This window comes from Manacus candei, unplaced genomic scaffold, assembly GCF_025592945.1.
Source record: "Manacus candei isolate 608988 ecotype Guabito, Panama unplaced genomic scaffold, ASM2559294v1 h1tg000088l, whole genome shotgun sequence".
In the NCBI taxonomy this organism is placed as follows: Eukaryota; Metazoa; Chordata; class Aves; order Passeriformes; family Pipridae; genus Manacus; species Manacus candei.
In genome coordinates, this window is record NW_026138136.1 from 8,312,080 (window position 1) to 8,327,124 (window position 15,045).

The window sequence follows — 15,045 nt, forward strand, 5'->3', positions numbered from 1 at the left end:
TGAATGCTGCTCTCAAGTACTTACTAATGACTGTTTCATGACTGTACTTTAAAACAAAATAACTTTTTTTCAGTTGATTTCATGAGTGTTAATCTGAATTTAATTGTAAAGTTCAGGTATCAAGCCTCCCTGTGCAGTCCCCTGCAGATATTAGTAGCTTGCTACAGAAAATACAAGCAATGTCTGTAATAACTTGAATATTGCTTTTAATTTCTGCTTGTAATATATCTTCAGTTTTGAACAGGAAGAAGAGATTTATTTTTTTTTTTAAATACTTTATCTCACATCCAAGTTTCCTAAAGATGGTGATCTTTTTTTAATTCAGTTGGAGTCTTGGCAGACTTGGCACGCAGATTGATGGAGATAAGAAGTTCCACCAGCCTGATATCTTAGACCCGGTGTTACTTCCTTGTTTTGTGTTTCTGAATTAATGACTTTCTCTTGACTGAAAAATAGCACTTTTAGTTTGGTGGCACCTTATCTTCCATGATTTGTTGCCTGTATCTCTTCAGAAGAAATCTAGTTTCTCTCTAGCAGAAGATGCCTTCTGAGAACTGAGGAATCTGCCAATTTAAAATTAAGATCAGTGTTGAGCTAAGGCTGCTGGGGAACCAGTGGAATTACCCCTAGGGTTTTGAACGTACTGTCCTTTAAGTTTGTAATGTGCTTGGATTTTTTCTTTTCCATTTTCATCTTGCTCTTTCTTTTCCTCTTCCTCTTCCCTTTCCTTTTTATAGCACTAGTAGAATGACCTTTATCTTTAAACTATCAACAGCAAGATCTGCAGCTCATCATATCAAAGATGAAGATGTATAATCCAATACATAACAACAGATGTTTCATACAGGAACAGTTTGGAAAACCTGTAGTTCCTGGCTTACCAATGTCTTATGTTGATGGATTATAAAAAGCAATATTTCTTTTTTTTTTTGACTGAGGCAATGAAAACCATCCTCTACTTTCTGAGTCACAAAGAAAATGAGCGAAGTAGCCACTTAATTAGTAGTAGGAGGTATACTGATCTAATACAATTAAACTCCGGATAAGAAGCTAATTATTTATAAGTTACTTTTTCCTCCCTAAACCCATAACAGTGCAGTGATGCAGTTATAATCACAGTGATTTACCTGCCGTTGCCAATTTCTGTAATTTTGTGATCCTTAGAGAAGTAGAAATACAAAACATTAATACATCTCTAGTGCTCTCTAAATTGTATAATTACATAGTAATGAACTCAGTACCTAAACAGATGACAAGGTAGCTGTGTTTCTTTTCATCTCTGGGGGCCAAGGCCCTGAATATTAAGGCTTTGCTGGCAGGCAGTAGGGCCAGCACCATGGTGCCTCCAAGCCGAGTCTTTCTCATCAGTAGGAGAGTAGGAGTCAGACAAGAAGGAAGAGCTCAGAAAAAAGAATGGGTCAGGGAAACAAAAAGCTCAAATAGAGGCTTTAGGAGATGCAGAGTTTACAGTGGAATGTCATCATCATGGCTAGGCTTCGCGAACAAAGATTGGGGAAAGGCTCTATCCACGTTTGTTACAAGCACGCTGGTGGCTAATGAAGCCAATACGAGATAGACATGTCTCATTAGAAAAGGCACAGCAGACAGACTCCTTAGGTGGTATATTCTGCAAGGCACGATTCTTTCTGCGTTGTCTTTTCTCCTCAAGAGTCATCCTGCATGTGTTCTCAAAGGCATCAGCAGCGTTATAGATGGTGTGTCTCCAGGCCTCCCGATTAGAGGCCAGAGTAGACCAGTTATAGTGACCAATATGGCCAAGGCTGAGATGTTGTTTCAGAGAGTCCTTGTATCTTTTCTTTGGGGCTCCTCTCTTGTGGCAGCCGGTGGCAAGTTCACCATAAAGCAGGATCTTAGGGAGGCGGTGGTCCTTCATCCTGGAGACGTGCCCTGCCCAACGCAGCTGTGTTCTCAGCAACATGAAAAGCAATGAAGTCTGCTAGAAACTTAGGGAATGGAGAAGAGGAAAGAGGCAAGGGAGCTTTGAGATTTCAGTGTCTGTGTCTTCAGCACCTGGGGCTCACTGAATCAGTTAGCAAGGCTGATTTGAAGCAAACTTCAAGGAACTTAAGTGTAAAACTGTATGCTGCTTCTGTATCAAAAATTTTAGCCCAGGAGGGCTTTGTTTGTTATCATTTATTTTCAGATTCAACCATTATATTTAATGTGTGTGTCTCATTCTCAATTTTTGACTTAAGAAAAAAAACTGTGAAAATGGCTTTTAAAATAAGACAGTTTCTTGCTGTAACTCAGATCAGTTGCCCAAATATTGCAGTGAGAACCTGCCCAGAGGTAGCACAGTTTGCAAGGTTTGTAATTAAGAAGCCCTTGCTGTGCTGAGTGATTGATTTTGTGTTACTTTGACCCGCTAATGCTGTCTTCTTAGTAACTAAGTGAAAAATTCTGTCCTGCCTTCGTAAGAGCTTTTGCTTGCTGCACACTTTACCTGCTCATTAGCTTTACTGGTAATGTGTTAAAAGGGCAAAAATCTATAACCAAAACTGAAGTAATCTGTTTGGCAATGGAGTTAAGTTTGTTCATGCTGGATTTTAAAGTTATGGGAAATTTCTGAAAATCCAGAAGACAGTATATTCAGAATCTGAATAATTTAGAACCATGAAACTTAGACAGTTTGATTAATTTCTTTTAAAACAAGTTTTTTCCAAGGAGTTTCAGCTTTGTGAGGACAGAGACAGAAAGGAGATTTTGTAAGATCGGAATATATTGTTGAGCCAAATCCAATGGATTGGCTTCAAGGCTAAAGTGATTACACCTTTTTAATCTGCTAGATGTGAGGCTGCTGTGGTTCCTGGTTTCAGAGCCCAGCCTGTACAGATGCTGAGCATGCATTCCGGAGATGAAAATGCACACAGAGCACCCACTCAGCCAGCCATGCTGAGCAGAAGACGTGAAGAGCAGCACCTTCACCAGCACCTGCATGCACAAACAGCAGCTCACAAATGTGGGACAGCACAGGGAGCTCCATCCTCTAGGCGTACACCCCCACAGAAAATTGGACTACAGTTAGGAAGATGTCGTAGACTGTAGTGATTGGAGCTTGACCAGCCAAGCATAGTGGGCAGCAGCCTGTTTACGTGTGGCTGGTCACTTTTCTCACCTTTCTCTTGTTCTTCCCTGATGCGCATGAATTCTCCTGTTTCCTTCCCTTTTCTTCTCTCAGTTACCCCTGCTTTCTCCTTGCATTGCTCCCAGTTTTTTTAAGTCCATACTCAAATTTCCCAGGGCTGCCTAGGTAGTTTGGATCTTACATGGATACTGATATGGTTTCCTAGACAGTGTTGGCCTTTCAGGGTTGTTCTCATGCAAGAGTCCCTGATATTCCCCTTGAGGGTTCTCATGTAGCCCTACCGTAACTACCCGTGAAATCAAGCAATCCTTCAGGACACGCTCTGTAGCATTTGTTAGCTGCTTGCACTTTCGTCTTTTGTGTCCAGCAGCTGCTTCTGTCTCATTTTGTGATTTCTCCCGTTCTCCTGTTAGCTAAGCCTCAGTCTTGTGCTTGCTTCTCTCTCTGCATCCTTTGGCAGCAATCTGATACTGAGGACAGTAGAGGTGAGATGAGGATGTACTTAGCTCCCAGGACCTGAGTCGTTTAATGGGTTAAGTGGTGGGAAAAGATGTAGCATGGTTAGCAATCCGAGATCAGCTGCAGGCTGCATCAGAGGCCTCAGTTCCTTGCTTGGTTTTGTTCTTGTTTTAACCTGAGTTAGCTTGCTTGGATTAGCCACTCTGAGTTCTTTTATTTCCCAAGGACAGGCATACATTGTCTGCCTCTGTCGGAAAGGGGAAGGCAATACTGACTTGGGAGGGGATCTTTTCTATCACAGAAAATTTTATGTCTGCTTTTCAGAGTATTTTCATCTACAAGGACATCTGGGACAAAGAATTTTTTTTGACAAGTGATCAAATATCATTAGCTATTGTTAATTAAAACCATTTGTAAATGAAGAAAAGCAAGTTTTTTAATGATCTTTATGTAGATAAGGTGAAATCTATGAGGACAATGGCTTTATTGAGTCAAGATTTGTTTCTTGGTATTTTATTAGAACATGCTTTGCTGCAGGCTTTATTCTTCTTGTGGGAAATTCCGGATTACTCTTGCTTCAAAACTTACTTAGTTGAGCATCTCATAGTGCAGGAAGCTGGTGCATATACTTTTATCTCCTAAAGGAGAAATCCTCCTGCTTCCATCACCATTTCTTAATACATTTTTTTCCCCCCATCACCATTTTCTCTTTCTTTTCAAGGTTCTCCGGGAGAAGGTTGCTAGCTACCTACTGTGCTTTCTGAGGTGTCCCTAGGATTGGGTGGGGGCTGCTGATCATCCCTAGCAGCAGGAGGAGAAATCTGCAACACAGTTTTCCATGCCTTCCCTAAAGGAAGCAAATGGGCCAGCTATGTTGTCCTGTTTTCAGAGCAGAGCACGGAAGTATAACATCGCAGTTAGCTTTAGTTATACTTCTCACAGTTTAGGAAGCCACTTCTGACCAGCAAAGAGATCATGGTTACATGGTGCAGGAAAGAAAAACAACATAGGTTTGGTTTTAGTGATCCCAGTTCTCCTTTACTTACAAATACTCATTGCTTTTGTATGTCCCAGTCCTTGGCTGGGAAAAATGAAACTTCATCCTCTTTCCTTTATAAGCAGTCCTCTAGCTATGGTCTGTGCTCCTTTCTCTTGTAACTCTGAGTCAAGTCTTTTGCTTCAATCCAGTAGTTCTGACCATTAGTTTATACACGCACATACTGCTGTCTTCCTATCCCCTCACTTCCTTTTCATTCCTCTCCACAGGGACATTTTCAGAGTATGCAAAATTCCTTGTCTCTCTGTGCCACTTGTCATGCTTTAGCAACACAATGGGTATGAGAGATTCTAAATATGATTAAAGCAAATTTGGCTAAAAATTCAGTGTGGTTTGTTTGGGGTTTTTTTAACTTCTTTTGAAGTGTGGGCAGGGAATAAACCCGAAGTCCCTCCCACTCCCCCAACCCTCCCCCCCCCCCAACAAAGTGAGAGACTAAACCCGAAAATGAATGTTTGGCTTAGCATAGCTGTTAGGTCTCATCCCCCCAGCTGCCACACTGAAGTTTCACATGCAGAGGCTGCTTTCGCTACATACATGTTAATACACATACATGTTAACAGACACTGTAACACTTCCCCCAGCTGCCATTTGGGAGCACATCTAAAGCCCATTTTGATGCTGGAGAAGGTGTCGCGGCAAAATGATGATGGGTGATGCCTCTCCCAATGCATTCAATACGAAGCCGGCAGTGTGGATTTTGCTGCTGAAACCTGCACAAAACGCCATCAGGCTTGTTCTGAACTTCAGATGGTGGAGGATCAAGAGGGGTTGTGAACGTGTTTGCGTAAAGTTTGAGGATTTTTAAATAGTGGAAAATCACAGTGGTTTGTTGCAGGAGGAATGTTCAAAGCAAATAGAGGTGGGTGTGGTAATTGTTGAAGGTTAGTTATCACAATCAGACCTGGAAGCCTGGGATGTTTTTAAACTGCTGTTCAGCTACAGTAGTGAAGGTCTAAACTCTTAAAGAGTCATCCAAGAGGCATGATAGTTTGAGCCTGCTTTCTGTTATTGCCACCCCTAGCCTCCCGAAGGAGGGGAGAGAAGAAAGCCCCACTGTTTGCTCTCCAAGTGTAACTTCAGACAGGTGGGAGATGCCTGGAGGAAGAGTGGGGGAGAGGGGGACATGGGTGGGGTGCATGAGTAAACCAGGTGAAAGATGGTTCTTCAGGGCTACAGTTACATCCAGGAGAATGAGGATGGCAGCTGTGGGGATGACACAGAAGGGCAATTACTCTTTTTTAAAAAGTCCCTTGTCGTTCACAGGTTACACCAGTGTGGGAGTCTTCTCATATGAGGCCTGTCATAGATGAGAGAAGAGTCCTGAATGGGTATTGATCTTAGCACATCAGAAAGATGAGGGCATAGCTCAGGAGGAATGATAGTATGTTTGTGCTGTTGAGTACGAGTAACCTGTAACCTGCTTCACAGCTGAGGTTGTAGGGCTGGAAACCTGGCCAGTTTAGGAAAGGATCTGGTGTTCTCAAGAATCAGAAGTTAAATACGAGTCAACAATTGCAGGCTATATAGAGGAAAACAAATTGTCATGTTCCAGTGTATAAATAGGAGTAGATCCTGTAGGACATGGGAAGCAACTCTTCTTCTTTGGAATGTGTTTGCAAGGCCTCAGCTGGAATGGGGTGTCCAGTTCTGAGCATCGCATGTTGGAGTCAGAGCAGGGGGCAGCCAGATGGACAGGAGTGGCAAAATGTATCAGAGCTGTAGGAAATGTGTGATCTGTGAGTGGCAACTGAAGAATTCAAAGCTTTTCAGACTGTGAGGGGAGATGTGAAGGGCCATTTTCAAAAACACAGGTTTCTGTAGCAAGAAATAACCTTCTTACTGTGTCTGTGATGGATGGGAGAGAAAATAGCAGGCTTAAATTGCAGTAAAGGAGACAGAATAAACAAAGAAATATGCGCAGGCTTAGTGAGACACTGAAATCAATTGCACAGGAGGGTTGTGGAGTCTCTGCTAGTGAAGGCATTGGAGGTTCAGTTCAGCTGATCAATTGGGGTAATGCAGCCCTGCATACTTTGGGTTTGAGGGCTTTCAAAAGCCTTTCTGTTCCCCATTTTCCTCTGTTCTCTTAACACTTGCTGTATGTGCAAATTGTACACTAGAGGCGTGGTTTAGTAAGGCAGTAGGTGACTGGAGTACATGAAATCTAAGAATGTCAACTGAAAGTAGCTTTTCAGGTAAAGTGTGAGGAGCATAAAATTGGAGCAGAGGAATAGTAATGTAAATAAAAATTTTTAAATGGAAAAGGTAATCAGAAGATACATGTTATTTGCCCTGTTCCTCGATGTGCTGCCTTTTTAGTCCGAAGGCAGGAATTGTGCCTCTGAGTCTAAAGGCAACACCAACTGTTTTGTGAACTTTAAGTGGCTTTTTTGAAGGTTCAGCCTTCAGTAACTGAATCCTCTGGAGTGCTTTGCCTGAGTGAGGGACAGAGAAGAAAGAAATATTTTCTTCCTTTACACAATAGGCTGTAGGGCCCTGCCTCATTTTCCTTGAAGGACAGGAATTGGTTTTATAGGAAGCAGCTGGAGCTTGTTGAGAAAACTACACCAGTAAATAACAGGGAAAAAAGAGGAAACCTGCAGGACAGCCAATAAGCTGTTAAAAGGCGAAGCGAGGGTGTTACATTGTCATGTTACTAGGATGGCCAAAATGCAGGTACAAGAGAAAGGATGAAAACTGCTACCTATCCATGTAATGCACATAGTCTGAGAGCGTTACTTGGTGTTTAAGGAGCAAGTATGAATACCTGGAAAGCTTAGAATATGGTCAGAAAGTTGGTTCATTGAAAGTAGTGATTTATTTACCTCAATGGATTGGGAAGGATGCATGAGCATGTTTTCTATTCAGGTAAGCCAGATAGAAGCAAGCAATAGAAAGCAAAGTTAATGACAAAAAAATGCACTGAGGTGAAAAACATAGATTGAAGACAGTGGAAGAACAGAAAAGTAAGCAAAAAAAAGATGTGATATGTGATAATAATAATACCACCTTGTAGAAACTGCAGTAAGATGTCCAGTGTGCCCCTAAAATATATAGGTGAGAGTACACAGAAAAGGGATTCGGAATACTCATGATATTTTTGTTTGAGTACTGTCAGCTTTTCTAGTCAACTGCCTCTGTGAGTGCTGCAAGGTCTGTTGTTTATGATTGTTCAGTAACTCACTGGTCTAGTAGTGAGGGTATGGGTGCAAAAGCCCACCCTCATATCCATCAGAAATGCAAGAGTTGGCTGACCACTGAGATGAGTTTGCCTCAACATCTGTCATTTGCTGTCAGCTCTGGAAGAGTGCAAATTACCACATCCTTTTAAATGGGCCAGCAGTTTGAACATGGGATTTCACATGCCTGGGCATTGACACCCTGTCTAGGGCTTTGTGACCTGTCCTCAAGGGTTTCAGTGCATATCTGAACATCTGCTTTTCTGGGCCACCTGTTTACTTCTTTGAAGTAATTGTCTCCCTGCATTTTACATTTTACATGGTGTGAGCTCTCCTCTCTGGACAGTCAATAAATACGGCTAGTGCATTTGGTGCACATTTGCCCTCATGCCAGAGGGCAATTCAGTTGGCTCATTCAGTTGCTCAGCTCATTCCCATTTTAGCATGGAAGTTACCTCAGGTCCATAGCAATATGAAGAACCGGTGCAAGGATTGGGTGTGATTAATTTTGAAAATACCAGTTGAAAATCTGCTAAACCAGCCTGCCAGTGGGTGAAATGAAAGAAACTCCCAAGCATGTGGGGGTTTATGTCTTGGAAAAAAAAATTCAATTATAGTCTGAAAAAAAAGATGTGCTGAGGCTTCAGCCCCAAACTGATCTTGTTTCCCATAAGGCTTTTAACCACGTGAACAAAACCACCTACCCCCTCAGTCAAAAAATGTCACTGTCACCACGGTGCTTGAAGGCGGAGTGCAGGAGAGCTGCTACAATTAGTGTGCAATCTCATTAGCCTGTACCATTTTCCCCCTGTAGGCACTTGCTTGATTTGATTATAACAGTGGAGATATAGTGCAGTTTGAAAAGGCAGACCAGTCCTGGATTATCTGAGCTCACCAAAGCTGTCCCCTGTGGATCAGACACCTATTTGTATTGTTTCCTTACGTCAAATAAGGCATCAGAAGTGCCTTTATTGGCAGTGGTTGCTACATGCCGGGAACCTGCCAAGATTAATATACACAACATTCCCCTCCCCACCTTCTGCTTTCAAAAAGTAATCAGCATAAAAGTGTTATTCAATTACTACCCAGTCAGAAACCTCATGTTGTCAGAAGTTGTTACTAAGAAGACAGTGGTTATTAATAATGTACCCAGTTGCATTCTTCAGTATAACTTTGGAAATTATACAGATGTGTTTATTTGCAGATGACTGGTTAATTTTGCTTTGAATCACTAAGTAATCTGCAGAGAACATATGTAGCAAGTAGCTTAGGTATAATTTATTCATTGTTCCTCTAATTATTCTGTTTGTCTTTATTCCATATTGTCAAGTTTTTGGCTGCTCTTAGTAATAAAAGCAAAATGAAAACCCATGCAGCTGAAGATGTAATTTCTTTAGCATTTTTCAAATAGTCAGGGGATTCATCTTTTCTTGGAATGAATTGATTTACTGCAACTACTGTCTAATGCAAGACTATAGAATAAGTTAAAACCTTATAAAAATTTTAAGCACTCCTCTGAGGAAAGCACAGTCAAGTCATTTGCAATATCTATGCAGAGTTATCTCGATCTTTTTTGTTTGCTGGCATGGAGAGAAAATATCATTTCTAGAAATTCATCATCATTTCAAACAATAAACTGATACAGCATCCATTAAAACTATTGAAGAAAAGCAGCAGTGTCATATGTCACCTCTGAGTTAGAGATGATGAATTAAAATGTCAGTGTGTCCCCATTTCTTCTTATATTGTAGACTGATGATAGTTCTTCTAACTAAACACATGCAAAAAAACCAACCAGCCAACCAAAAAAAAAAAAAAAACAACAACAAAAAACCCAACCCCAAAAAACAAACAAAACACACTCAAAAACCCCAAACTAGTTTACCAGCATAGGTCTAATTCCTTTTTGACCAAGTGCTGTTTCGTATGTTGTTACCTGTAAAATCTTTAATTTCCAATGGGATCTTCTTCCGTTTTTTCCTCAAGTTAGAAACTTTTTATATGGCTATTTTGCACCAGAAGTGTAAGGAACTGAACTTTCTCAGGAATTTAATGTTATTCTGGGTCTGTTCCTTGGTCTGCTCTTTGGACAATTTCACTTTAAAGGAGTTATTGTTTGCTGCCTAACACCTTACCTTTCCTAGGGAAGATTGTAGCAGAGATTGTGTAGTGTGTAAAATCAAAAATAATTCTGATCTTAAAGTCGTACTAACAAGCAGAGGCATTCTTTTTTCTCATCTGATGGGTCTCGTGTAAATAGAAAACTGTAAAGATTTGGGATATACCTTGTTAAAACTTTTATTTACAAAAAAGCTATGCATTTTTTTCCCCAAGGAAGTTTTCGCTCTGTCTCTCCAAAAGTACAATTGGTACTACTGTTTACTGCTCTAATTTGAACTGAATTTATTTTGTAGCTATCCCTTGAACAACAGTGATCTGCACCAGTTCAACATTGAGGAGAATGGTGGAACACCATATACCACAAAAATGCCTGCAAGGCACCACCACCACCACCGTCATCACCACCACCATGCGAATTACAGCGCCCTTGCTCCCGACAGCAAGGACATTGTTTCTGGAGTTCCAAACCCAACCAGTAAGTCCACTACAGTGAATGTCATTTCAGTAACTGTGCTGCTTTCAGATTTGTCTCTGGTAAAGAGGGAAAGGGAAAGGGAAAGGGAAAGGGAAAGGGAAAGGGAAAGGGAAAGGGAAGGAAAGGAGAAAAAGGAAAGGAAAGGAAAGGAAAGGAAAGGAAAGGAAAGGAAAGGAAAGGAAAGGAAAGGAAAGGAAAGGAAAGGAAAGGAAAGGAAAGGAAAGGAAAGGAAAGGAAAGGAAAGGAAAGGAAAGGAAAGGAAAGGAAAGGAAAGGAAAGGACATGCATTTCAGTTTTTCTCTTTGAAGAATATGTATCCTGTTATTATTTGCTGGCTTTCTGGCATGTGCAAATGAGACAAGATTTGTAATTTCCTGGCTTTGCTATGGGGTTGCAGGATTTGGTGTTAGATTGGTGTTCCATAGCTGAACAAATACCCGATTAGTCACAGATATGGAGTCTCTGGCCACTTGGCACAGGCTTTTTTTTCATTGTTACTATTTATTTGTATATTTTCACAAACCTATCCTCATCTGGTTTTGTCTTTTACTGATCTGCCCACCTGGCCTTCAGCCCTCATTGTTTGGATCTGACTCTTGCTTTCATGTCTGGGCACAAGCAGCAGAAATTTTGGAGCACTGGACAAACAGCATCTTGCTTTTAGTTTGGGTAGTGGGATCAATTACTGCACTATCATGACAGGAATATGCTTACTTCCTTGGTGCAGAAATTCTGGGCTTGTAGAAATCAAAGAGGAGAGAGGCCTATCTGTTCCTGATGTTCCTTGGGGAGTTTGGGTGTAAGTCTCTGCTGCTGAACGTGTACAGGCATTTTTAATGGTATGTAGCTGGGCCAAATGTTTGTAGATTTAGACAGGAACTGAAAGAGAAACATCTCTGTCATTGAGCAGTCCTATTGCTTGCTCTCCAAATTTAAAATCTCTGCACTCTACATTCCACTATGTGAGGTACTGGAGCTGTGTAAGAATTTCAGAAGATGGGCAAAACAAGATACGATCTATTATTTTCCTTGTTTGAAGGGAACAATGAGTTCTTCCTTTGACCAGTTTCTGCCTTCATAACTGTAAATCACCCTAAAATAGGCATCCATTATGGAAACTTTCAGCCTGGTCAGTTAATCTGACAGTTTTCAAATTCCTGAAACCATGGTCTTGTAATGGATGGTGCTGAGTGACCCTGACTGTAGGCTGTCCCACATCAGCAGTAATACACAGGCATCTACCTGCACAAGCACTTTAATCAGACTTTGTTTCAGAAACTCTGAAACATTTTATTTAATTTTCTTTTCCAAAAAGAAGGGGATAGTTTTTAGAAGGGAAGCTCAAGAAATAAAATGCAAGGCATGGTAGACATTTAAAGGACGGAATCCTAAGCAGCAATATGATTTGCTTGCTAGGACTTTCAGTGAAGCTACTCCCTTAGGAGCAAATCCCAGAAAAAATGTTGTTTTCCATTGACTGTATGCTGCACAGTGGTGTACCTTCGTGCTGGGAAGCACATGAGGCTGGCATGGAGCATGGCCAGCATGGCCACCCCCTGCATGGTACAACCAGAGAGGCCCAGAGCAGGCTGCTGGGTGCTCCTGTGCCACCGATGAGTATCTGCATCTTGGCCCTGTTCTGCAGCACTGTCTGGGAGGGAAGTACAGACCATCCTGTTGGGGAACTGCTGGGCAGCTCACCTGGCCCTGCACAAGCTGGGCCTCATTCGGTCTGTTGCAGGGCTGCCCTGTGTGCCGGCCAGGCACTGGCCATGGAGGGGTGCTGGCAAGGCTGTGCTGGAAAGCCTTGGCCGGGCTGTCAGCCTGGCACAGTGGGTGGCAGTGACCTTTCTGGAGGGTGTGCCAGCCCATATTTTCCTTTCCCAAATTAGAGCTGAAGCATGCCAGGAAATTCATTCAGAGCCAGTTCTGCTGCTGCTGAGTGTCCCGACCCGGAGGGCACTGCAAGCCCTGCTTTCCCCATCCCCCTCCTAGAGGCTCCCCCTGTCCAGCCCATGGCTCTGTGTCAGCCTCACAGCACCTCAGCTTCAGCCCCAGAAGTGCTGCAGCAGGGCTGGTCTCTAGCTTCCCCCCCTGCCATGGGCCCACCTGGAGGACAGGAGGTAATTAAAGAAACAGCAAAAACCACCCAGCGCAAGGTGTTTATTCCAGCACTCTGTCTCCTCTAGGTCACACAGCTTTCCTGCTTCTCCTTATTGCAGAAATAACCTTAGAAAAAACCTAGAAGAGCACAAGGGCAAACATCAGGAGCAGTTCTCTTTGTACCCAGTGAGTGTTACCTTTGAGATAAAACGGGGGCCGAGGAGGCTGCGTGTCCTCACCCAGGCATGAGGAGGGCGAGCCCTCTCCCCCAAACCTCGCAGTGCTATTGGGGAGCAGCCTCCCTGGCCTTTCCAGCAGCTGCCATGCTCTGAAGGGGACTTCAGCAGCCAAGACCTGTGTGTGGCACCTGCTCCTGGAGACACATTTACCTTCCTCTTCACTTTGTCTGCTTAAGGCTGTTTGATTCAGGAGAAGAGAATTGGTGCTGGTTTCTGACGTGGCCTAATGCCAGTAACACTGAATGCCAATTCCCAGTTTCTTTAAGGCAGCAGAAAGGGACCAGACACTTCTGAGGGGAGGCTGTGGTGCAAGCATGCCAGATGCTCCCAGCTGAGCTATTAGGCAGCTGTGCATGCTGTGTGCTGGCTTGTATTGACATAGGCATGCTGCCCCACAGCAATGCATCACTGATCCCCTGCGGAGACCTGTACTTGTGCATCAGGATGGAGGTGCAAAACTGATTTTCCTTGAAAAGGCAGTCCATGGTTAGTCCTGGCATGTTTATACTGAGAGAGCAGTGGCAGTATGAGTAGGACCACTTCCCTTAAAACAGAATCAGTTACCCATTTGCAGTTTGGGGTGACAGGTGTAAGTGCCTTTTCCAGGCAAAATGCTGCTCAAGCTATTGCAGCTGAGAAAATTCTATTGTAGAGAGCCTGTGGTAAAGGTTCACAGAGTATGTACTGGAATGGTTAGGAGCATGCCGGCTGTCAGTCGGTTATCTGGGACAGCACATGTGGCAGAGTGTGTGAGACAAGAAAAAAATCAGTCAGAGAGGAGACACTATCAGGGGTCTGTGTCAGGAACATGAGGACATGGGGGATGGATGTCTGGCTCTAGGCTGTGTGGAAAGGCCACTGCTGGAAAAGTGTTTCTAGGAAGTAAGTGGTCACTAACCTGGGAACACTCTCAGGAAAGCGGGGGCTTGTGACCAAAATATCTGAAGTGGAAATGCCTGAAGAGCAAAAAGGTCTCCTGGGGGAATGTGCTATCTTAGCGGGAACTTCTCCATGAGGCTGACAGAGATGACACCAGCAGTTCAATTTGCCTACCTTGTGGTTTTCCAAGAGACCACAGGTGTTTTGTGACTTATTCCAGTTGCTATGGACTGGACTCATCTCTGAGCTCTGAAATGGTTTTAAATTCATCTGAAGTGGAACGTGGCATGACCCACCAATATGTAACCAGCATTGGGCTGAAAGAGGTAGAAAGCATCTGCCTTGCATCTATTCTGATACAGGCCAAAATTCCAGTGCAATTAGCAGGACACAGACAGGAGAGAGGGAAACAACAGTATGCCCAGCCGAAGTTCCCTTTAAATACCAGTGCATGTTTCTCAGCAAACACACAACCTGGGACTTTGTTACAGAAAACAAACCCAGGCCAGACCTACCTGATTTTTCACATTCCAAGTAATTTGTCTACTTCAATTACTGGAGAAAGTGAAATCTGGTGAAACAAATCTGATGTGTGTGTTTATGAAGGCAGTTCAGCAGAAGATGTTGTTTTCCTGCATTCGGCCTGATTATTGTATTTGCGATGCTGCTCTTCACCTCGAAGCTCACGTACACAGATCACATCTTCTTCACAGGACATCTTTCCCCAGCATGTTCACAGAACCCCAGTCCCAAAGACCACTGTATTCAACAGCAGTTGGCCTTGCAGCACAGAGAGGGCGAGCTGCTTGCTTAGCCTAATTGGCACAGCAATGCCGTGCCTGGATTACCAGATGCACATGAGCAGACTCACCGGCAGCAGCTGGGGCTATCACTGAAAGCAGATGCAAACAAGTATGCAATGCAGCTCACAGAATTTTTATGACACAAAATGATGACCGGGAAGAGGGGACCCAGCTTGCCTCTTGAACTCTGGGCTGAGCTTGCAGGTTATCACTTCTAAAAAGACATCCTTTATTCCTGAACTGCTCGCTACGAAAGACCTTGCATAACCCTGAGCAGACAACGGTCTAACACAGACTGAGTTTCAGGCTGAAAACAGTCCTTTGAAAAACCACAATGCTGCCAGATCCTTTCTTGGAATGAAAGCCTGGTTTTTGCCAAGACTTAGTGCTGATTCAAGAAATTTATGCCTTTTGTAGGACTTCAGTTTTTTTCCTTTTTTTTTAATCTGTTTTCAAGGTTGAGTTAAAAGGCTAAACTGACCTGCTCGTTTTCCAGAGCTATCCCTTTAAACAAAAAAAGCTGCTTAGAAGTCCATTTTAAAACATAGCAAACTTGAATAATTTAAATAAGGCACTTTCCCCCCTCTAAGAAAATAGAACAATTGTGTTTCTTAAAAAAAA

The 15,045-nt window shown here is 42.9% G+C and overlaps 1 protein-coding gene across 4 annotated transcripts in view; it reads left to right on the forward strand.

Annotated features, from left to right (window-relative positions):
* Positions 1-15,045, forward strand: part of EPB41L4B (erythrocyte membrane protein band 4.1 like 4B) — a 166,657-nt gene that overhangs the window by 87,967 nt on the left and 63,645 nt on the right. For all 4 annotated transcript variants that reach the window (XM_051812642.1, XM_051812643.1, XM_051812644.1 and 1 more), the window contains exon 16: positions 10,219-10,400. In XM_051812642.1, the coding sequence (XP_051668602.1) occupies positions 10,219-10,400 (182 nt within the window). The remainder of the gene's footprint in view (positions 1-10,218; positions 10,401-15,045) is intronic.